The following is a 23,871-nucleotide window of genomic DNA, read 5'->3' as shown; positions in this document are numbered from 1 at the left end:
CCACCGTCCTGCACTGGGGACGCTCAACTTGACCTGGAAGGGAGGGAATTGCCCAGCTTCATCCCTGCTCCTAAAAAAACAGCACGCGCCCAAGTCCCAGCACCCGCAGGGACCCTCGCGCCAACATTTGGGACAGGGGTGAGAGGGAGGTCGGTGGGGCTGGGCGGCCGATCTGGTGGCACCTCTCCCCTTGCATTTGCTGGGGCTCCATCTTTCTCAGCTGGAGCCGGGGACACTGCAGCCACTGGGACTAACCTCCCTGGGCCATCAGGAAGGGAAGCGGCTCCTGCAAGAAGCCAAAATAACCCAGAACACACAGAGCCCTCACAGCCCATCGCCGCCTGCCACCGCTCTCGTCCCACCTCGACCCCTGCAGCCCCACCGCCTCAGCCTCACGTGCTAATTAACGCGAGCAGGGCGAGGACGGGATGTGTTTCCCAACGAACTCCCCGTTTCCCTGAAGCAGGTGCTGCGAGCCCCGAGAGGAGCGCAGAGGCCTGGGCAGGGGCTCAGCCCCAGGCAGCGTGGAGCCAGCACACAGCTCCGCCATGGCGGCCCGGCCCCGCAGCCGGGCTGACATCGCCCTCTCCCGCACCGAGCCGGGCGAGCAGGGCCCCAGCTCCACACCCCGGGATTCCTGCCAGCAGGAAGAGAACAACCCAACCGCCCCCGTCCTTCCTCCGGCTGCGGGCCCAGGTCCTTCCAGCTGGACCTTCCTCCGTCATGGGAGCAAGGGACAGTTTAGATCAACCCCACCCGTGTCTGCCCACCCCAATGGCTCCCCCACGAAGCTGGAGGAGAAGCAGCTTTGCTTTAGCGTTGGTTACAAATCAGTTTTTGAGCATCCCTCGACACAGATTCCTCCTCTGAAAACCAGGAGCCACTTCTCACCCGCTGTGCCAGGCCCTCCCGGAGGGTCTCGGCGTACAGACGGTGCTCATCACACATCTACCCCGAGCAAAAACACCCGTGGTCTTAAAAAAAGGAGATCTTTATTTACATTTTTCAGTTCTTTACATTTGGTGGTTTAAAACCCAGGACAAAAATACTCCCCAGAAGCCGTGGTAAACATGGAAAACTGCTAGTTTACATTTTAAAACCCAGTAATAAATTGCACAGAAGTCTTAGGTTGTACAGAGCCGTCACAAATATTGCTGTATAAAACCCCAAAATCTGTACAGAGAATCACAGGAATAAAGAATTACAGCCACGAGTATTGGTACAAGAAAGGGCACAAGTTTTGAGGGTTTTACCCCCCCCCCCAGTCTCTCTTGGGGAGCAGGGATGGGACATTCCTGTTGCAGATAGTTGGAAATATTTTAAAATACAGAATAAAACCCAAATGGACCCCAGAACACCCTTTATCTCCTCTCTTGTGCTGTCTCAACAGGAAAACTTCCTAGCAGAAAATATTTACTTTTACAAAACTAACGAAAGTTCAGTGGAAAGCTAACGAAGAATCACCGTCCAGCAAAAAAGAAGCGCCTTCACGTCCCCCGTCTCCCCTTTCCCCATCTCCTGCAGGCAGCAGGATGACAAGTGCCAAAGCGGAGTTTAGGAGGACACAAACAACACTGAAAAAGCCAGAAGTATGAAGGTGGCACATGTGGAGAGCAGGACAAGGACAAAACCATGAAGGACAAAAGCAGCAGGGGAAAAAAAAAAAGGACAGCCGATATTTTTGGTATTTTCCATTGAATGCTGAGTTTGGAACTAATTATCTCACAGGCTTCACTCACACCCCACCGCTTCCCCTCCCCATTTCAAACAAAACCAAAAAAACAATTGCTTAAAAACTTTGAGCCAGGAATTTGAACGAATTCCTGTGCACTGATGTTTTTTTATCCAGAGCTGAGTTTGGCAAAATGGGCTTTTTTTTCCTCTTTATTCCAGAGTTCAGAAAGAGGAGAGGGATGACCAAGGGCCTACAGAAGCTCCCCAGGACTTAAAGAGGTTGAAGCCAGAGAGGCTGCAGAGAAGAGGATGGCAGCGAGGCAGAGGACAGAGGGATTGTCCACTCTCCCTCTCCAGAGGGGAACATACTCACACCCAAACGTTGGGTTTTGCCCCATCGTGCTCATCCCAAGTGCTTGTATAACCCAAGGACCTCGCCACCACAGTGCCTGGGGGCCACAACTGTGGGTAGGTTTAGGAAGAGCTGGACTAACTCCTCCATCCTGCAGTCCTGGACTGTTTGAAAGGAGGCTGTGAAACACGAACAAGGCTCTTTGTGTCAGGCTTCGATTCCCTGCCGCAGCGCTGGGGGCCAGGCAAGGCTGGGCAGGAACGTTGGAAACCACAGCGCTTTGCCGGTTATTTCTGTCCGCTTGCACAACAGCGAGGCTGCACAGAGACAAACTTTGGGTGATAACCTGATGCATCCTGGCCAGAGTCCAGCCCTAGTTTCCAAAAGAACAAGGACCAAGCTCCGACTCCTTCCTGCTCCCTCCACAGCAGCCAGCGGAGATGGACACTCCTGCCCCGTGAAGAAGAGTGTGCCACTTGCTCCTTGCCTTGCAAAGGGGACTCCATGTAGAGCAAGAGGTGCTGAAGGACCAGTTCGTAGCAAATATAATTTGGGAGAGCAAGTTCAGGTGCACAGGAGCACTGGAGAGACGCGGGGCAGGACACAGGAGCTGTATGAGATACTGCTGCCCTCTCCTCTCCCCAGTCTCCACCATGAACGGTGCATCCCCAACTGGAAAGGTTAAAGGAGCAGGACAGACACTGGCTGGGGGTCTAAAAGGGCATCCCAGTGGCTCTGGCCACAGTAACCAAACAGCATTCAAGTTTTCCAGCCGAGGAACATGGGCTGGACGTGACACCAGCAGCTCAGCTTCAGGGATGGAGAACAAGGAACCGGGAAGGCAGTCCTGGCCCAGGCTGCCTCTCCCAGACCCCTGCAGGGTCAGGAGCCTGTAGCCCAACCCAGCATATCCAGAAGCTTTGACAGCTCACAGGAATTTTTCCAGAGGTGTGGAAGGGATTTGGGTTGAAGCCTGAAGGGTGGGATGCATACTGCTGAGAGCACGGAAGGCCACAGGAGCTGCGGGCTGAGCCAGGCAGAACAGGTTCAGCTAGCTGGGAGGAAGAGAAGGAGCACTGGGGAAGAGACGTACCATTACGAGCAAGCAAGCACCTGCCTCTGACCCCCTGCGTATCACGAATGCTTTCCATGGCAGGCACAGACCACCGGGCAAAGGAGAGTCTTAAATGATAAAAGCTGGGCAGAAGCATGGGTTGAGCAGAGGGTGAAGAAAGATCCTCATGTCTGAGACAGATCACACCTCAGGCCACTTGCAATGACACCACTGACACAACACCTACATGCTTCAGACATGGTGTCACCAAACTGTGGGTGTGAGGAGGAGCCTTCTTCCATTTTTAATGTGTTTATTCCAAATGGCTCTTTAGGAGGGGGCATGGGCTGGTGGTTCCCAGCCCTTCCAGCCAGACCTTGGCTGATCCATCTCCATCCTCCTGAAGGAAGAGTCCACTCTCCCCTTCCTCCCCACCAGCCACCTCTCCAGTCAGGCAGCAGAGAGCACTGCCCGAGGCCCGTGGGCCACTTGGACACACCATGGCTTCAGGACACAGGGCCGGGGAAGCAGCAGCACGGTGGCTGCTCTCTCCAGAGCTGAGCCCACACGGTGCCAAACTCCCTCCAGAACTACAAGCCCAGCCCTGCGGCCAGGCCAGACCCTGCTTGTGTCCCCCAAGGTGCTGTGGCAGAAGTCACCATCCTTCCTGGGGAGAGCAAAACACTTGCTTCATTTTGTCAGCAATCAGCAAGGTGCATTCCTGGATTTGGCATGAACAAGCACATGGAGAAGCATCAGAAATGGATGAAAAAGCACAGCATTTCTCTTAGAATAATTTATTAAATACAGCATTAAAATTTGTATTTATGAATTCAATCATTAAAAACAAAACTTCATCTCATATATATATATATTTTCAGGGACAATGACAATCATTCTATCAACATCGGTGCATGTTGTGCCAGCACTGCTCAGAACGGCACCTTCTCTACGCTATCCTTAAAGCAGTTCAACACTGAAAAAAAAAATAAAATGAAAAGCATTTGCAAAGAAAGAGTGCAAAGCAGGGCTTGTCCCCAGCTGCCTCCCGGGGTGTGCAGAGGCGGGGTAAAACGAGGAGGCAGAGGCTGTAGTGCTCCTAACAGGGCTGTTAGATATTGCCTGCCCAGCGCGAGGCAGCATGGAGACCCGTCCTCAGAGGAGCCCAAGAGCTGCCGCCCACCGTTTCAGCCATGGCTGGATACCTGCGGCTCTTAAGTATCTGGTTCGTGGTTTCCTCAGCTTGGGCAGTCAACAGTAAAAAAGCTAAACAAGGAGGGGGGAAAAAAAAAGCTCCAAAGAAAAATGTTGTTTTACATCCACCAGCTTCGTCCCCCGCCCTGCCAGGTCCAGCGGCAGCTGCAAATGAGGCGCAGCAGCTTGTGTTCCCACTCACTCATTTTGCTTCCTGCTGTGGCTCGAGAGGCGGCTCGGGAGACAAGCAGCAAACCAGGACGGGCTCGCCAGGAGAACAGTCCCCGGGCCAAGCACCCTCGTGCGCTGGCTTGGCAGCGTGGACCGCTCCTGCGAGAGGCTGAGCCTCAAGGGAGGGTGGTCCCAGAGGGAAGGGCTTCCACAGACAGGGTCCTCGAGCAGAGGTAGCATCGGACAGACTTTTGTAACTTGATTGTCACGTAATTCTGGCCAGCCACAGGCAGCGGCAGCTGGGATGGAGAGGGCACCCTGCGGGGCTGGGAGATGGGACACAGGGGACCTGTCCCCCCGCTTGCAGACTGACTAGCGCCGTTTGTCCTGGGCACTGCGGTCTAGCAGCAAGCGAGGATGGACTGTCTCCTACGGGGCTTCTGAAAAGCTGCCCTTGATGAAAGAGGCCAGCAGCTCGCTGTTGGGCACCCCATGGTAACACCAGCTCACCAGGGCCTCTCGGGTTATGAGCTCCCCGCTGCCAGAGCCTGCTCTCCTCTCACCACACACGGGCAGCGGTGCAGCCCACTGCAGGAGGACCCAAGGCTGCCGGTCACTCACCCCACAACACAGGTACAGCGAGGGCTTGTGCTTTTGGCTTTTTAAGAGTCCCTGACCTTCCAAACCTGCTTACTCCAAGAAACCTCCTGTTTCAGCTACCCTTAGGACCTATGAGGACAAGGAGAAAAGGCTGTCAAAACCATTTCTGGAGAGCACGTGGCCCCTACAAGAGAAGAGAAAGTCCACACAGCCCAGTCTTCACCTACAGTGGAGACACGCCAAGTCAGGAGCGTTTCAGATAAGGCATCGCAGGTGCTTTGATAGTAAAGCAGTTTAGTGTTGACTACAGTACTTTAAACACAGGCTGCTGCAGGGGCCATCCCTGGGGCAAAACCACTTCTCCAGCACTTGCTGCAGCAGCAGGAGACGGTTCAGTTTCCCAGACCTCTCCTACACACACACGCAGGCTGCTCGGGCTGCCCTTTTTGTTTTTTTCCCCGCCCTCCCTAAAGAGAGACTTCAAAAGCCCAGGCTGGGATGTGCCATTTACCCCACCAAGCAGCCAGAGAGATAAAAAGACGCCTTGTGCTGTACCAGACTTTGCAGCAGGCAGGTGAACTGTAGTGCCTGGGGGTGGGCAGCGCCAGCGGGACTCGAAGCAGGGGAGGCTAGTTGCCATTGCTGATGCTGGAGTTGGCACTGCTGCAGCTCTGCTCGTAGGATGGAGGCGCCTCTGCAGGGGAAAGAAAGAATAGGAGCGGTTATGGTGGGCGTTTGGGAGGTTCCCTTCACCCCAGTCTATGTAACTCGGCGCAGAGTAAAGCGAACTGCTAACACGCACACGTGTCATGCATGCAGGCACTCTCTCTCTCCAGCACCCTACAACCTGCCCCGCTGAAATATATGGGGTTTGTGTGTGCACGTGCAGAATTTGAGCCAGCCAGTCCCACCCCTGTCCTGATGCCTGCAGGGGTTAAAATCACCACCTCGAAGTCCTGCTCTGTTCCTCCCCTTCTTTCACAAGCATCCTCATGTACTCCAGCACCTCCAGGTCACTGGTGACCCATGCTCCATGTGCCCCAAGCCAGGGCTGAAGTGACACATGGAGTGTCTCGTTCCCCCAGTGCCAACAGATGGGTTTATGTGGGTAGGGCTGTGCTAACAGTCTGTGCTGACAGACACCGCTGGTCCCTGCCACCCCAGCCGCCTGGGACAAGCACGGCTCCAGGAATCCAGCACGCTGGGATTCCCCCAAGCTTTTCCACCCTGGACAGTCTCTCAGCTCCCGCCCCCGCAGCTTGTGTCTTCAGACCAGCTGCAGGCCCGCTCCAAGTCAGACAGAAGATTTCAGTTACATCATTTTCCTGGCTCTGCTCCCACCAGCCTCACCACAAGCCAAGAAGTTTTTCTATCAGTGGGAGGCTGAAAGCTCATCTAAGAACAGGGAGATCCTCTCACAACGAGCCTAGGGCAGGCACGAGTGTAGACGTGGGAACGGACAGGCAGCTTTTACAGCTGTAAGAGGGGACTACCCCAGAGGCTAAAGCAGGCAGAGAGATCTGATGATGCCCTCTGACATCAGCCCCCGGCAGGCTGACATCCCTGTCCTCCCACCCAGTTCACAGCTAGCAAAGAGACTCTTGTGGTAGGAGGCGTTTGCTACCACACTGCCAGCCCGTTTCAGTGTCAGAGCAGGCTGCTCACCGTACGGGTAGCCCCACGTGCTGTACTCCGGAGGCAAAATGAGCGAGCTGGCCGTGGGGACGGGCACCACGTTCCCCTCAGCGTAGTATGGGATGGTGGCTCCTGTCGACAGGCAGAGTGTGGGGTGGTTTGGGGAGCCCGTCTGCTCCGAGTCCACCCTTATCTCCTGGAAGCTCAGTCCTGGGGCGTAGCTGAATGGCTGCTGCTGGGAATGGCTTTTAGTAGGGATCGAGACATTGTCCATGGGGTGATAACCGCTGGCAGCCTCCTCTTCCTCCGGAGGGGCACTGGGTACCACCACAGACGGTATGTGCTGGATGGAGCGGGAGGGGCTCAGAGGCAGCCTGTTCACAGCAATGTTACCGATGTAAATGGGGAGAGTGACCGAAACCTCTGGCGACTTGAGGGAAACCTGGAAGAGAAGGAAAAACAGCGGCATCCACTTCATTATGTGCTGCACTGGGAAGGTTCACCTGATGTGAGGGCCACCCGCACTACACGGCTACAGAGTTCAGTGATTGAGCTCAACCCAGAAGGGAGCGCAGAAGGTGGAGCACAGCCCACTGGAGCTCCCCAGGAGCACTGATGTACTCACCTGGATGTAGTAGTCGATATGTATGAGGCTACAGCCCTGCAGAATGGACTGGGGCAGCGCCGGAACGAGGATCTGCTCCCTCCATTCTGCATGTTTCCAGGCTTTCACTCCTGAGCCTTCCACCTCCGCAATGGTCCTCAGGTCGTAAATCCAGCGCTTGGATTTATAAGCCACTTTCTGCACAGACAGGATAAAATACAGGTAGCAGAAAGATTGCAGGTGGTCTTCTGTCTCCCACAAACGTAAGTCAGGACACAAAACCACCCAACTGCTTTGTCAAATAAGCTCAAGCACAAACCTAAAGCACATATTACAGAGCAGAAATACCCATCGTTATATGACACACTGAGTTGGTATAAGCAAGACAAGTTCTACCACCTCTTGCTCCAAGAAGGCAGAGAGAAACAGAGTTAGCCAGAGTTCTGGACTCCTCACCACCACCTCCAAGCAGCATGCAGCAGAGATGCACACTGGTGAGAAGCTTCACAGAGACCTCAGCGGGGTGGAGTACTAGCACAAGCTGAAGAATCACCCCTTCAGATGCTTACCTGGAGCAGACTGGCTACCACAGCCCCTGTGTCCCGGCCCGATTTGTTCTCTATGTCCGTGCGGAGCTGGATGGCTTGCCCCACGATGTACCCTTTCAGATCCGAGGTGGCGGTCAAGATAATGTTGCCACTTTTCACAAGCTTGTAGTTGAACTTCTTGGTGACTGACATAGTGTTGGGCTGCTGCAGGAGAGCAGAGAGACAGAGATATTGGCTCAAGAGAGTCAGAGAGCCTCCAGGAAAACCCTCAGAGATTCAAAACAAGCAAGCAGAAATATCTTGTCTGAGAAGACCTCACTTCTCCAGCCCCCCAGTTTTGCTGTCCTATTAGTTGCTCTTCCCTCCAAAGCAAGTTCCCCAAACCCAGGTCTCTACAAGCACCTGGTGCTATTGGCCAACACCCCTCTCTGCGTGCTGAAAATTCACCTAAATCTTTCAAAGCAACATGCGGAAGAGTCAAAAATCACTTGGAGCAGGGACTGATGGCAAGGCAGGACAGGTCAGGAGTCCTCGTCCTGCTCTTGCACAGTCAGGGCATGCAGTCAGTGTTGTCCAACCACACAATTATTCCCCAGACAGCACACAGGACATGGACAAGTGCTGAAGCCTTGGCACTTCCCAGCCACATTCTTCCTTGTTCTTACCTCGATGTCAGGGATGTCGTTCAAGTTGAGAGGGCAGAGAATGTAGAAGATCTTGTTGCACTTGTAGTCCTTGGAGAAGCGAGGTGTGTCTATTACAGCTTTCACCTGATGGAGGACCTTGCCAAAAGGGCCTTCAAATGATGTAGGAGCAGAGGCTGGAGTCGAGAGAGAAATAAAAGGATCATAAGGCTGAGTCAGGTCAAGTGTTTCTGAACTGAAGTACAGTTCCTCTAAACAGCTTTCCTCTTCAGCTGAGGAGTTCTGCAAGTACCCGAGAGACAGAGCACATGGGGATTCCCCCAAAAAAGACCTGGGGCTGAACACTTAGGTCACTTGGAGACCTTGCTGCAACCTCCTTACAGAAGGGATCCTCTGCAACCACACGTGCAAGAGCAGAGATGCTCTCTCCGAGCGCGCTGCACGCAGGACGGCTGGCTAGCCACAGGCCAGGACCCCCGTGCACACCCGGAGTGCTCGCAGGGTCACGCTTGGAGAGGCATCAGTGACAGCTCACACCCAGCTTTGCACCAACACAGAAGGTACCCACTTGTCTAAGCTCCTCTGCTGCCTGTGGCTGACCTGACGCTCCATCCAGCATCTCTGGGCTAAGCTGCCAGCCTGCCTCTGCCAGCCAGCCCAAGGCCTGCTGAGCACAGCTCGAGAGGCTGCAAAAGCCAAGGCTTACACGGAACCGCCTTCAGCCATTTATCTGCATCATACCTGGCAGCAGGAACTGGAAGGGAAAGTTGTGCTCTCCAGCTGTCAGGACCCCTGCGGGAAACAAGAGCAAAAGGTAAGTGGCAGAGGCTGTTGCCTTGGAATGGTGCAATCTCCTGGAGATCATGATCCTCTGGAGAGAAAGGCCACCACCTGGGGAACAACACACAACTTGTTCAGCTGTCTACAGCCCACGGGACAGCTCCAGATCCAAAGAGCAGTGCTTGAGTCAACAGCAACATCTCCTGTCACCCACCGCTCCTTGGGACAGATGTCTCCATTCCCAATGACTGGTTCTACATTAAGATACCCTGGAAATAAGGTAGTTTGGGGCAGGATTTAAGGGATCCCAGTGCCATAGCAAGTGGCTAGACGCAGACTACTGACACAGGGCATGGAGAAGGGATGCTGTATGTTTATCTTTCCTCAAATAGGCTACAGCCAGTCAGGGGGAAGGTCAGAAAGCACAGGCACTGTCTGAGGGTGGTAAGGAGGTCTGGTGGGCATCAAGCTGCTCCAGCCTTAACCACACACCAAGCCCCACACAGACTGCACAATGTTCAGGAGCTGGAACCAAAGGTCTATCTCCCAGACCTAAATCCACCCCCAGTCCTCAGAAGGGAGCTGCAAGACCTCAGCCTGGCTGCTTAGACAACAGAAGCTGAGGAAAAGATTTCCACAACGTTAAAACCTCAACACTGGTTTTCTTCAACCATATCCCGCTCTGCAACGGCGGCTTTGAGGGCGCAGAGCAGAGACAAGACTCAGCACACGGCTAAAACAACAGCTACAGACCCAGGCTCTGGATTCCCTCCCAGGGCAGCGTGATGGCTGAACCGGACCCACAGCGTGAGCCGATAACATCAGGCAGCTCCCAAAGTTGCCTTCAATGAGAAAAGCACTAAGGGTTACCCACATTTGTTAAACACGTGTAACCACGAGAGGGTTTGTTTCTAAGGTGGCAGCGCTAAGAGGAGACCTGGGTACCTGTTAAATCAGGCTGTGTTTATTCTGCTTTGTAGGGTCGTTGCTGGAGGTACCAAGATTCTAGATTTGGCTGGCTCTTCTGTCGATGCAAGACGGAGGAGACAGCTTGCCCGTTAGGTATTGGCTCCGCAGAGCTGACAGTAGCAGAGTCCTGTCGTCAGGGGATTAAGTGGATTCAGTGACAGGGGGAGGTGGGGAAGAGAGGAGGGTAAATCCCCCCACTGACACCGCGGCCCAGGTAGGAGGCAGGGGAGGGAGCGTCTGACTTGGTGCATCCTTCATGTCAGGAGAAGCTGTGCCTCTGCCCCTCCGCTCGCTCAGACACCCCCGGGGACCCCAGGACACCCCAGTTAGGGCGCATCCCGCCTGCGGTGCCAAGGCAGGCAGAACAAACAACACAAGCATCCCACCGCGTATCGCTACAAAGGCAAGTCGGGAGAGAACTACGAGGGGTGGATTTACACACTTTGCCCTTACAGAGAGGAGCAAGATTTGCTCATTCCCACCATGCCACCCAGAACCCCTCCCTGCTGGTTTCCCTGCCTGTCCCCCAAACCAACCCAGTTATGTAGGCTAAAATGCAACGCCCACTCTTGTCACCAGGTGGAGGCACAAAGCCAGGTGCTGCCAAGCCCGGTGCCTTGCAGAGCTGGCACAGGCACTGAGGTGTGGGGTGGCTTCTCCTATTCCCATGCCCTGCGAGCCACACAGATCCCCAGACCTCGGCAGGGGAGATGTGGCATCGTGCACAGCATGCAGAGCCGTTCTGCCTGCCCAGCCGCGTCTGCCATGCGACACCAGCATCCAAGCAGCAAGGGGGACACAAAGCCTATGGGAAGGCCCTCACTGCCCCTGTCCCTCCAGCCCAGAGAGCTTCAAGTAAAGGTCCCGGACATTTAATGTGCTAATTCCACCTGCAAGTTGACTTTGCAACAGAGACGGTTGTTGGCAGCAGGCAAAGGTGAGGTTTCCTCTGATGGCCACCCCGACATGCAGATACCCAGGAGGAGCAGCCCCTTCTGAAAGCTCCTTTCTGAGCTGCTCCTGAACCAGAAGCTTTGCCCAAGCAAGCTGCAGACTGTGCACGGGCAGGTCAGTAGGAGTTCAGCATCGCTCGAGGGGTCTCCGACAGCCCCACGCAGCAGGCTGCAATGCTCCCGAGCAGCTTGCGAATGCACCGCGAGGGGAAAGGGCTGTGCAAGCCACCGCCGCCGCGCTGAGCCGTTACCGCCCCGCTCCCAAAAGCCTGAACAAAGGCCACAGTGTGCTCAGCCGCAGAAAAGCTTTTCCTGAAGTTTACGTGCAGCTAAAAATACCTTGAGAAAGCCATTAGGCAGCAGAGGCAGCCGGATTAGCAGGGTTCTGCTGTGGGGCCATACCTGCAGCAGCCTTTTCTCTGATAGGATCCAAGCCAGCAGAAAGTGGCCACCCCCGCACGGCCTTTGGAAACATCCTCCCTATAAACTCCTGGAGGGAAAGGCGCTGCTGCCCCAGACAGCCTGGAAGAAAACAACCCCAGACAGCAAGAGCAGCAACCACATGCTAACAGTGCGGAAGAGCTGTCTTACAGTGCAACGTGGGGAGTGACCCTGGAGATTTCCCTGAATCCAGAGATGTGTCTGGAAGCAAACGGACTCTCCTGTTCACAGCTCAGCCACTCCCCTCCACTGCTTGGGTTGTTTGCTTGTACCAGCAGACGTGGAGGAGGCCTGGGAGGACTCATCATGTGCAGAAAGGAGATGCCTTGATCCTGAGGGCTGACGCCGAGTGCTCTGCCGGGTCCCCGGGACGTAACCTGGTGACACAGCCAGGCCCAGCCGGGGCTCCCCTGCACAATCAGAGCCTGCGAAGCATCACCAGTGATGGGGAGCGCAGCCCCGAGCCCAGCCCTGCACGGCACCACAGACCTCGGTGCTGCTGCACCATCCCACAGCACTCGGGGCATCTGTGGTCACACTGATGTGCAGTGGAGGGACAGAAGTTAACGGGTTTCCCACGCAAAGCTCGAGCTGACCGTGCCCCTGAGCCCACCCAGGCGCTGGACGCCCCGCTCTCTCCCCGCAGACAGCTCTGCTTCTGTCCACGAAGGTTTCCCCACGGTCGCTGCAGACCTGCACAACCGCATGGGAAACACATCGTAACTGCCTGTGGATGGAATGAGCACACGTCTGCGTTTACGCTGCTAAACAAATGATCCAAGCCGAGCTTACTCCACCGCAGCCGAGGTGCTGAAAGGGTTTGGACTCTTTTTTTGGAGCAGTGCAGCTTCCCTGGCCGGTGCTGCCAGGCCCCTGCCCACACGGAGCCAGCAGCCAGAGGAAGTCACCAGCCCTTCAAAGCCATCATCGAGAGCGAGGGGCAGCTGCCTGCCCACACCCTGTCCCGCCAGCAGCCAGACGAGCGCTGGGACAGGTCCTCTGGCAGCCTCTGCTCCTGGCTCAGGAGGAACCAACCACACACGAACCAGGACACTGAGCCCTACCTGCTGCATCCCGCCTAGGCTTCCCAGGGCTGTTCTGCAGCCTTCCCTGTTAGTGGCCCGTGCAAACAGGCCAGTCTTACAGTACCGGTGGGGCCAGATCTGCCTGGGCCTCACGTTCAAACCAGTGACACCGCAGGGACATCTGCCAAACGCCTCCTCCCAAGCTGGCTCCCCCAGTCCCAGCACCTCCATCCCCGGGGAGCCAGAAGCCACAGGCAGTCACGGCCGTCTCTCCTCAAGGCTGACCACCCCCACGACAAAGCCAGGGCCTCCAGGTTGGTGCCAGGGGATAAGAAGCCAGAAGAGGGTTGGGAGATGCCTTGGTCACCGATGCACAAATACAACAGACTCAGCCAAGCCTTATTACTCACCCCTGTGAGATCTCATGCTCTGGTAGGCTTGGAGAGACAGCCCAGACGTCTGAGCACACGGGCTGCAGGGCCAGGCAACCACAGCATGGTACAACACACACCTCTGCCTTGCCGGGCTCCATCCACGGCCAGACTAGGGCAAAAAAGATTAATATTCTGTATGGCTCCCTCCATCCCCCAAAGACAGGGTGCTATTTGCTCCACAGCCACAACTAGGCACCTGGAAAGTGTCCCTGCACCCAGGCACAGGAGCTGGGGAGCAGCTGAAATGGGGGCTCCTGCCCCGACCTCCGGCTGGTACCCACCAAGCAGATGGCAGCGGCTCTACTCCCTCCTGCTGCACACGCAGACGCTGCTGCTCTACAGCAGGAACAAGCTGCACCTTTGGAGTACACATTTTTTGGTTCTTTTAGTAGAGGAACAGCAGGCCAGGCCATATGGCAATTTCTCTCTGCTACTTAAAAAGTGATGCATTAACTGTGCTGGCCAAATCATGTAGTATGGAAAGGTACCCGGTGCCTGCTGGTCCCCCGGCCATCGCTGGTAGCAATAGTCTTCCTGCGGCCTAAAATCAGCCCTCCCGCTCCCTGGGGAAGGTGAGCTCCTCTGAAGGTGCCGAGTTAGACTGGTACCAGTGCTGCTGATGCACAGCTTGGGCACTCTCCTCTCGAGGCTCTTCAGGCAGAGAGCAGGAAAGCAGCAGGTTTGCGTTTTGCACTTTTGGGTGGAGAAACAGGCAGCGCTGCCTCTGCCCTGTGCCACAGGGTATCGATTCCCCAGCTACTGGAAGAACCTTCCCTCTCGCCGCAGTCCTGACAGCCAGCACCCTGCTCACCCCTGCCCTCCTGTCTCTCCTCATCCACCTTTGCAGCCCACCTAATATTTCAGAAAACTGAATATTAGACATAAGCATGAAGGTCAGAGCTCTTCTAGCTCGCAGGAAGCTGTATCAGAGACGTCAGACGGGAGCATTAGCTCTGTCTGTGCCAGGGCACTTCAGGCGATGCCAGGCCATTGCAGCTTTAGCGTGAGGACTCCAACTCAGTCTCTGCTGGATTAAGCAAATACACGGGATTACAAACTGCAGCAAACGAGGGTAAACACACACATCTGCTGATGCCATCCCTGCAGCAGACACAGGTGCCTCAGAGGGAGCAACGACAGGCAGAAGAGCGACCTGCCAGCAAGCACAGCCAGACCTGCCAGGGACAGACCCGGCATTCAGCTCAGCTTAGCTTTGCTTGAACAAGAGCTCTCCTGCTACCGAGCAGCCCTTCAGCCGAGCAGAGCTGCCCTACAGCGAGGGAGCACAGCCCAAGCAGGCTCCAAGCTCCCCTTCAAAGCAGCAACTCGCTCACACCAGATTTGCACACAGGCAAACACACACCTGGAACAACCTCCAGCGCTCTGATACGGTTAATGCTGCCGAGATAAACCTTTCTGTAACACGGGAGGTACACAGAGAGGAAGAAAACACACCAGAAAGTGCAGCACAGAGGCTCACAGATCTCTGTGTCAGCTGTTTTCAGTGACATTTTCAATGAATTGGCAGGATCTGGCGGTATGGCAATGCTGCAAGAAACCTCCGAGGATTAACAGTGATCTATTAAGGCAAGAAATTGGGAAGTGCTGAGGAAGCTGCTGTGACCCGAGGCAATTGCAGCTCCTTCCATGTGGTTTTCCTGGGCTGAACCTGCAGTTACTGCTCCCAAACCCGGCAGCACAGTGTGGCCAGGAGCTGGCACCAGCACATCCTTACGGCTCACCGCTGCCCACGGGCACCCTCCTGCTCTGCCCTGGCCAGGGGCCGCCTAGGAGCACCACCCACTGCTTCGTTCCTCCTCGCAGAGCGATTCCTGAGCACAGATCAAGAGACCCGAGCCACTCAATGCGTGCTTAGTCAGGTCACTAAGCTTTTTAAATTCAGCTGGAAGACACGATCGTCACCCTGTGCCGACTGTTGGCCTTGAGGGTGTTGTGCCAGGCCAGCAGAGAACCACCCCAGGGAAGAGGTGATGCACAACTGCCCCTTTTTAGCTCTTTGTGCAAGAGATCTGCCAGCAAAGGAAGCGCACGGAGCAGCCAGGAATTCCCTGCAGCGCCTGCTAGCTAACTAACAAGCTGCCAAAAGTAAGGTCAGCTGGAAATTACAGCCAGCTCCCCGCGTGGGTTCAACCCAGGTACCAGTGGGATTCAAAGGAGCGGGAAAAAAAGTCTGTCTTTGCATGTACAACCCATCCACAGGGCAAGAGCTGTGCGTGCAGTCGGAGATACGGGGTGTCCAAAGCAAACAGCCCCGGGTGGGTACAGGCACATGATGGACCTGCTCCTCTGCGGCTGAATAAGGCCAGAGCTGCCGCAGGGGAGGGGGAAGAGGAGCAGGAGGCCTCCGCGGAGCTGAATTACTCCATTATATTGGATCAAGAGAAGCATCTCTCTGTCTGAGAGCGGCGGGTACAAGCGGTGCTATTTTGTACTCGCTGCAACTGGTGCACTCGATGTCCTGCACCGACACCTAGAGACACCCAACACCCCCCCACCTGCACGGCTCCCCCCACCCCTATTGCATTTCTTTGCAAAAAGAGGACCCAGCACCAGGGAGCGAGTGTCCAAGGCAAACCCAGGCCAAGAGGGAAAAGCAAATCCTGCCTTGGCCTCCCCTCTGGGAGGCAAACAATGAGCCCCCCTGAGAGCCACCCGTGGGCCAAGGGACGTCCCTGGCGCTGCACCGTGTCCTCCAGCAAACAGAGGAGCGAGGTGCCCAGCTTGTCTGCTCAGCACCTTCCAGCAGCTTTTACGTAAAGAGCCCGAGTTCATTAAACCACTGGCCTGTGTGGTATTGCCAAGGCTACAGCCCAGACCCCGGCTCCCCCAGCACCTCACAGGTGCCCACTGCCTCCAGCTGGCTGCTCGGCCCCTGCCAGCCCCAGCGAGAGGCTTTCCTGGAGCACGGACGCGGCACTGCTCGAGCGGGGACAAGCACGGTGCCAGCACAGGCGTAACCAGGGTCCTCTGCAGCAAAAACACCGGTCACCAACCTGCGGGTGCTCCAGCAGCAAGGCTGAGCCCTCCGCACCCTGGATGCTGCTCTGAGGCGGGGCAAAAAGGGAAATTAAGGATGAGGCCAGTGCCTTAAATAAGTGCCTTACGTTGCAAAGCGGGCATCTGGGTTATTTCAGGGCCTGCCTCTTTTCTCGTACAATGTACACCCTTAAAAAACCCAACAGTGTAATACCAGCGACAGCTGATGCTACAGAGGACGAGCTGCCCCCTCACTTATTTCAACGCAAAGGTGTGTGGGTGGAGAAGCGCAGTCGCTCGATAGTTTTGCAAACCTCCTCTCCCCTTCCCCCCCCGTGTCCTCAAAGAGCACAGCTCGCTGTTTTTTAGTTACTGCTCAGGATGTGGGAAGGGAGAGAGCGAGGCGGGTTGTTTTTCAGGCTGGGCCTGCCCCCCTGCACCGTCCCCCCAGGTGCCAGCACTGCCGCGGCCCTGCTGGAGCACGAGCCGCTCGCCAGGGACAGGCAACACGGAGACACGTTGGCTGCGTGGCCTTGGGGACACCTGGGATCCTCCCTCCACCAGAGCCGATGCTCTCAGGCTGGATGAGCCCTCTGCAAGAGCACTGGGGATGGTGCCAGCGGGGAGCCTGGCATCACCCTCTGCCCCAGGGCACAGCCTGGCTGCCAGCTCCCCCCCAGCAGGGACACGCTGTTGGCTTTTCAAGGTGCGAGAGGGAAGGGTGGGCACAGCCAGCCCCCACCTGAAGGAACAGGCACGTCTTCACTCCGGGGGGTTTCTGCACGCTTTTACACACGTGGCAGGACTGTCCTGTACGCCATCACAGTATTCATCCACGGCTGCAGTAACCTTTGCTCGTGGTGCTCGCTGCTCTTCACCGGCGGCTGCCAATGCTGGCCAGGGAAGGGGTCACACGCTGGTGGTATGGGCCAGCGGCCGGGCTGGTCCCATGCTCCTGCAGGAGTCCTTGCTCAGGAACACCTCTGACTGCCTTAACTCACCTGCACCCTGGGCCCCTGCCATCACCCATCAGCAAGCACGGCACAACTCAACACCCATGTCCCAAGAGTTAGAAGCACAAGCCTGCCTCAGTTTCCCCACCCAGCCGGGTATCAGATCTGCAGGGAGGTGCCCCAGGGAGCACCCATGAGCACTGGGTGCATCCCCCAAGAGGCACCTGCATCGCTAACTGCTTTGCTGCCAGACACTGGAGCAGCCCGTCCCTGCCGAACACTCTTGGCTGGAGTCGCAGGGAAAGGGACAGCTCTGCTCTGAGCAGAGGAGGCACCAAGGGACGGCCCGTCTGTCGGAAGCTCCTTCACGCTCTGCCCAGGAAAGGCTGGAGCAGCTGAGAGCTATTCCTGGGGAGCCTAAAAACACCGTGGCTGAGTCAGCGCCGAGGCCTTGCCCTGCTGCTCACGTCCTCGAGGCCACTGCACGACTGCCCTAGCAAAGCCCTGCCACCGCCTCGCTGCAGGGCTGTGCGGTGCCAGGACGCTGCGCTGCCAGCGGCCCCCTCGGAGGAGGCAGACAGACAGGCAGGGACAGGCACGCGCGGAGGCAGAGCCATGGAGAAACAGCCCGGCTGCCCCGCTGCTCCGCCGGCCCGGCCATGCATCAATGTCACGGCGAGGGCTGCGACAGCAGACAGCTCTCTCGCTTCCCGTGCCGCAGGCTGGAGCGGTGCCAGCCCCCAGGGCTTTTGTTTCCGTATCCGCACCAGCAATCACAAGGGACAGTTTCAAAGCCATTTCTGGTGGAGGACTCTGGTCTGAAGGCAGCATCGACACTGCTCTCTCCCCCCCCACATCCCATCGCTCACTCCCCTCCCTCCTCGGGGCATGGCACAAACATGGCAAGTCCAGGACGATAACTCCTGAGCTTGTACCAGTCACACAAAGAGCGAATGCCCCAGAGCACTGCCCTTGGCTGCCATCCCACGCACGGGGACTGCCCGCCCTCTCCATATCTGCTTCCCTGCAGCTGGGAGCTCCCAGTGGTTGCGTCCACTTTGACACAAAAAGCAGAAGAGCCCAGGTCAGCGACTGTAAGTACCTGGCACGTTACTCTGGATTGATTGCTGGTAGCTGGGACCAGGCTCTTCCCCATAATTGCACTGTAACTTTGCAAGACAGGAGAGTAACAACACTATAATGCACCTCGAGTGCAGGACTCGACAGTCCTACAGGACAGATTACCCCGTCAACTCATTACGTCTTTGATAAGTCACGCACTACCATTTCTTGCCTCGCTTGCCTGGAGCCCTGGTAGCTCTGGAGGACTTCAGCTGGCCCGTTTTTGTCCTGATCACACCCCAGGCACGCAGCTGGGCAGCTGCCAGCTCCGTGACCGGCTCCAGCGCAGAGCGAGCAGCCCAGCCCTGGGCACCCACTCAAGTCTCAGGCTGGCAGAGTTTGCAATACCAGCAGTTGACAGATAGCAGCACTGCACTGAGCGAGATACAGGAGTCTGAGTCCCAGAAAATTAAGAGCCAAAAGACCTGGGCTTTCCATGAACAGTTTAAGAGCTGGGAATACCAAATTTTGGCTGTCTTTGGAATTCAGGCCTTCAACAGGGACACTTCAGAGCCATGAAAGTGTGTAGCCATCAATGCATTTTCCTTCCATCCTTCCCAGTTCACACTGGTCTTAGCTGTCAAGGGGATGCAAGGGCAACCTCACAAGAACCGACTGCCAGAGTGGCTATCAAAATCTCCCAGAGGCTGCAAAACTAACGAACAGCACACCCACCTCTTCCCACTCCTGCCTCCTGGTTGGCTTTTGACACTGCTCAGCTTTACCAGGACAGAACCAACCACAATATCATAGCTCTCCCTTGCATCATTAAATATTAGAAACAAAAGCTGGAAGGTGCATTCTCCAGTGCAGTCACAGGTTTAAACCTCTCCAGAAGTCCACAATCGTTCATAGCCTCCAGCTCCCAACTCATCTAAGCTCAATGGCCTGCAGCACCTTATAAAGCCTCCAGGATTTTGCTGCCCTGACATTCACAGCTGGGCTCTCTCGCTGTACTCAGCTCCACATCCAAAATCAGGCAGGAACATTTCTCATTGCCCTCGCAGGCAGTCTACCTCCAACTGCAGCCCCTGGGCTATGAGCCAAGCCAAGAGGCGAGCCAGCCAGCTGCCTCCCTTCTCCGGGACCTGAGAGCAAGCAGCGCTCTCTCCAGTTGCTGCGAGGATGAGGTCAGTCTCCCCTCAACGCTAAAAGCTCTGCTTGAAAAATTGCTGAGTTAGCAGAAACTGCCACTTCAGCTTCACCCATTTCCTGTTATTAGATAAAACAGCACCAGAGAGCTGAGCTCCTGCTGCCCTGGGCTTCTGCCACGTTACAGTTACCGCTACAGCCACTGCCTTCAGCAGGTGAATACTGGCATGTCTTGATTTCAACAGGAGCCAGGGCACAGCATGAATTATTTGCGCTAAGGCTGACCTATTTAACAGCAGAAAGACAGCATTCATTCGAGCCCAGATTCCCCAGAGGCTGCTGGTGTCACTTTACCCCCCAGGATAATACAAGCCCATCGCTATCTCTGGGCATCTCGGCTTGTGGGGGGTGTGGTGGTAACTGTCCTAGGCTGTTCCTGCCACGCTTTCATCATTTCTCTTGGAGGACAAGTGATGCCTCCACATCCCTTTCAATGCAAACTACTCCTGGCCTGCAACTGGCTTCTGTGCGTCAGCTTTGATTGGTGTTTTTTGACGACAACACACGTAGGAAGCGGAGCAGGGTGAACCCACAGGGCCCTGAAACAGCAGAGAAGTTGCTGCTGGCAGCCCCATTTCAGACAGACCAGGGCCAGAGGATGCAAGCAGTGTTTGTAGAGTGGCTGCCAAGTCCTGCAGCTATTCAGGATGCCTCTCTGCACAGCTCTTTCTAAGCTCTTGTAGTCTCTAATATTGGCTCCTATCCTCTGTGAACAGGCCAAGGCAGCCTGTGAAGGGGTATTTCACATGGAGAAGATGCTGAAGTCTCTGTGATATATTTCTGCAGACCATCTCAGAATCACAGATCTCCACCATGTCTTTGTGGACCTTACCTTTGTCTGCCAGAGACAGCGTGCTGTTGAAATACTGCTCCTCCACGGTCCATGCTGTGTCATTGATCTTGTTAGACACCCCACAGGATCCAACGCAGCTCACCTTGATAGCTGTTGAGAGAAAGCACACACATAAGCACTGGGAGAAAGCAAAACCTCAGGTTCAGACTTGCTTCAGGTACTGAATGTGGACTTCTGCAGGAGCAGCGCCTCGTGAAAACATACACAGGGTGGAAAAACAGAGCAAAGGAATTGGGTCACGCTTCCATTTCAGAAGCACTTTTCCCCCTTACTCTCAGCACACTCCCTGCTACCCCAGTGCTATTCCCAGCTGTTATCACCACTGAAGTCCTCGTGCCGGCCTCCTTGGACTGTGACAGCCCTTAACAGCAGTGACTTCAGCTCCCCAAGAGGTAACCCTCTCTCCAGTTTTCTCACAGGTGAACCAACATCTCCTCCTAATATGTGCATCAGCCCCCACACTCAGGCTGACAGCAGAGACCTTTGCGGCAGCGATGCTCTCGGGTGTCCCTGTCCAGACAGGGATGAGCGGCAGAGGGGTCTGCTGCCTCCCACCCCACAGGGAGCCAGGCATCCCACCGAGCATCCCACCAGCCCTGGGAGGAGAGTCGTGTTCAGCACAAGCCCGTTAGCCAGATAAACAAGGTGTAGAGCCCTGTCTGCATCAGCAGCAGAGAGCTGGACCCCCCGGTGCAGCACAAGCAAGCCCAGCTGCTGCTGGAGTTCACAGCCCACCCAGACTCATGGACATCCCCAGCCCCTGGGAGCCTGCCCCCATGTCCGGGGGTCCATCTCTGCTTCAAAGGATTGCAGCAGAAGTACTTTGCCCATTAATGCTTGTCCAGCATCAGGACCTCTGATCACATTGATAAGCACATTGCTTCTCAGCAGCCAGAGACCACTTCGAGTGAGTGGCTTCCTCCTCCTCTTGGAGACACAGGGCTCCCAGAAAAGCCACACAGCAAGGTCTGGAAGCATTTGAGATGCCACCTGACCCTCCCAAAGCAAGAAGGGTAATTTGAGCTAGAGCTATGTTTGTGTCTTGCCTTGGGAAAGTCACCCCAGAGCTCACCCTGCAGCGTGGCTTTCAGATGAGCTACGTGGCTTTCAGAAGAGCTACCCACAAGACATTTTCAGTTAGTCTTGGCTAATTCACAGCAGGTTGAAATCAAGATCTGATGTCAACACTGGACCACAGAGACAGACAAACGGGACAGACTGGCCCTGTTGCACAGCAGATGATCTGCGGTGCTACCCCCACGCAGGGAGGATGCAGGCAGACCTATCGCAGCACAAACTGGGCCTTCACGGTTGTCGCAGCCTGAACATCTCCGGTCCTGATTCTCACCAGGTTTTGCAACAACTTTAATGGATCCTACGGAACTCACTTCCTCACTAGATCTGCCAGGTGAATAGTTCTGCTGTCAGGAAGATGGCAGGAACTACCAGACAGACTCTTTTCCTGTGTCACCCATCTGCTCCCCTGTATTCAAGTTGTCCCCCACAGGAAGCATCTCCCTGGGAGGCAGGTGGCCAGTTTGTGTTGGCTTAAGGGCTCTCCCCTCCCCACTCCACAAGCCTTCTCAGCCATGCTGATCTCACCACCTACCCAAACACTGATGGCTGCAAGCGATGTTGCTTGCAGCCACCTCAGACAAGCTTTAGAGAGCACCCACCTGGCCAGCAGGACCTTGTTTTCCACACTGACTCAAGACAGGGCGAAAACAAACCCAAGCCCAGCCCTCTCTGCAGGGGGAAAGCGTAGTTCTTACCCCCCCCGCCCTTACCTACATGCATTCAGGTGGAAAGGGCTCCTCAGGGCTTAACGTTTCTAATCCCACAACGAACAGCCCCTCCCCATCAGATCTGCTGCAATACCTTCACAGCCTGATCATGACTTTGAACACTGGGGCCCATCCAAGTGCTGTTTCATACTCGAGGGCGAGGGATAAGCAGCTCCAGATGCCGACTCTCATTAACCAAACACCGATACAGCAGCGAGGCCGACACGTCGCTCGCTTGTTTGTGTCTGCGGTGTGCGCCGGCACTTCGGAGGCAGGGGGTGAACGGCAGAGTGGGAGCTGCCCGCACCACGGCACGCAGCACACCTGGTCTGAGCTGGCACAGGTCCCCTCCCGAAGCAAACCACGACGCCAAACCCCCCTGCACAGCCCCGGGTGACATCCAGTCCTCTCTTTTGCCAGATGGCAGAGCCAAAGCCACGCAGGGGTTTCTGAATCAGAAGAGGCAAGGAGCAGTTTCAGCAGGGGACATTCTGCATTACCCAGGCGTCGGTACCGGCTCTCACGCTCCCACTTTGGACATGCTGCCGCATCTCTGGGCTCACGACGAGCCTGCCCTGCTCCGAGTTAGCCCAGATAACTTGGATGGCTCAAGGCAAATCAAGCCCAGACTCAACCGCTCCACTCCCACATTTTCACACAGGAGATGCGAGCGAGAAAAACCCAACGAAGAACTGGAGAACATTCACATCCTTCGGGAGCAACAGCCCCTGAACAGGCTCCCCCTCAGCCTCCCTTCGCCACAGAGAAGTTTATAGATCACCACCATCTGTTGCAATGCCCAGATAAGGGGATGACGGTCTTTAATTCAAGCCCGCTTGCTGCATTGCGGTGCGGAGGCACTCCTGCTCCTGGCAGGCAGGTGGGCAGGCGTGTTCAAGCAAATACACGTTACGGACCATCTCCCTTCCCGCAGGGACTCGGCAATCAAAGTTTGTGATGGGTTTGCAGCCCAGCAGACTGACACTCGGAGCCCACCCTTGGCTGGTGGTCCCTGCTGTGATGGTGGACCCCCCTGTAACCCACCATTAGGGCTAAAGTCAGAGCGCGTCTAGAAGTCTCACTGCAGCTAGCTGACGGGTTCTCATCGCAGGCACAGGAGCGGGCAGCTCCACGGCTCCTCAGTTAACCACCAACACCCCAAACTGGCACGGTCGCAGCCAGCCTGCGCCTACAGAGGAGGGACGGTTCCTGGAGGGAGAGCTCCAGGGCTCTCAGGGGTCCCAGTCCTGCGTCCCCACTGAGGGCAGCCCTCTCCAGCCACGTTCCTGACCATCACACACCCTGGGGCTGCCATTCCATGTGCTTGAGGGCAACCGAAGGGGCAGAAAGCAACAGTTCAAGCTGAAAAGCTTGAAGGCAATTTCATAGCAATGGAGAAACTCTCCCCTTTCCTCTACGCTCTCCAAAGGTGACAGCGTACCGTTATCAGGCACACCAAGTCACTAGATGTAGGACAAGCCTCAGAGCAGCTCAGGTGGTATCTTCTCCAACCTACTCCAGAAACATGAGCTCCCCACACCTCGCTGGGGGTGAAATGGGGTTGATGACAGCTCTGAGCATACACGTTGCCCCGTGGCTGAGAGTGGGGCCGTGGCTGGACACAGGGATCGCATGTCCCAGCTCATCCTCCTGGCTCCTGGAGGAGCCAGCAGATCCCCAGGCCCCCACAGGGTGAGTGATGCTGGGGGCAGCAGGTCCAGAGCAGCCAGAGAGTCCCCCCATTTCATCCCCACAGCCACAGAGCAAGCCCCAGCAGGAAAGCCTGGCAGCTGCAGGGCTCTTGTTCCCTCCAGGTTATCTAGGAGGTTTCAGAGGCGTCCAGTTCAACAGGTCAACCAGGTTTTGGAGCAGCTAACCATGAAATCAGCCTCTCCACGAGCATCCCACAGGCAGAGGAGGATACTGGGGACT

The 23,871-nt window shown here is 55.9% G+C and overlaps 1 protein-coding gene across 3 annotated transcripts in view; it reads right to left on the bottom strand.

Moving 5' to 3' along the window:
- Window positions 1–1,011: 1,011 nt before the first annotated feature.
- ARRDC1 (arrestin domain containing 1) overlaps window positions 1,012–23,871 on the bottom strand; it is a 37,634-nt gene continuing 14,774 nt past the window's right edge. The window contains exons 2-9 of one of the 3 annotated variants that reach the window (XM_068414101.1): window positions 20,135–20,245; window positions 11,581–11,700; window positions 9,218–9,268; window positions 8,498–8,652; window positions 7,854–8,036; window positions 7,306–7,482; window positions 6,711–7,122; window positions 1,012–5,739 (exon numbers count right to left, since the gene is read on the bottom strand). In XM_068414101.1, the coding sequence (XP_068270202.1) occupies window positions 5,675–5,739; window positions 6,711–7,122; window positions 7,306–7,482; window positions 7,854–8,036; window positions 8,498–8,652; window positions 9,218–9,268; window positions 11,581–11,700; window positions 20,135–20,245 (1,274 nt within the window). In that variant the 3' untranslated portion in view covers window positions 1,012–5,674. The remainder of the gene's footprint in view (window positions 5,740–6,710; window positions 7,123–7,305; window positions 7,483–7,853; window positions 8,037–8,497; window positions 8,653–9,217; window positions 9,269–11,580; window positions 11,701–20,134; window positions 20,246–23,871) is intronic. The other 2 variants (XM_068414103.1, XM_068414102.1) reach the window with 2 other exon arrangements.

Source organism: Nyctibius grandis, chromosome 16 (genome assembly GCF_013368605.1).
Source record: "Nyctibius grandis isolate bNycGra1 chromosome 16, bNycGra1.pri, whole genome shotgun sequence".
NCBI lineage: Eukaryota > Metazoa > Chordata > Aves > Nyctibiiformes > Nyctibiidae > Nyctibius > Nyctibius grandis.
Note: the sequence above shows the minus strand (reverse complement) of the source record. Positions and strands in the feature narration are given on the sequence as shown.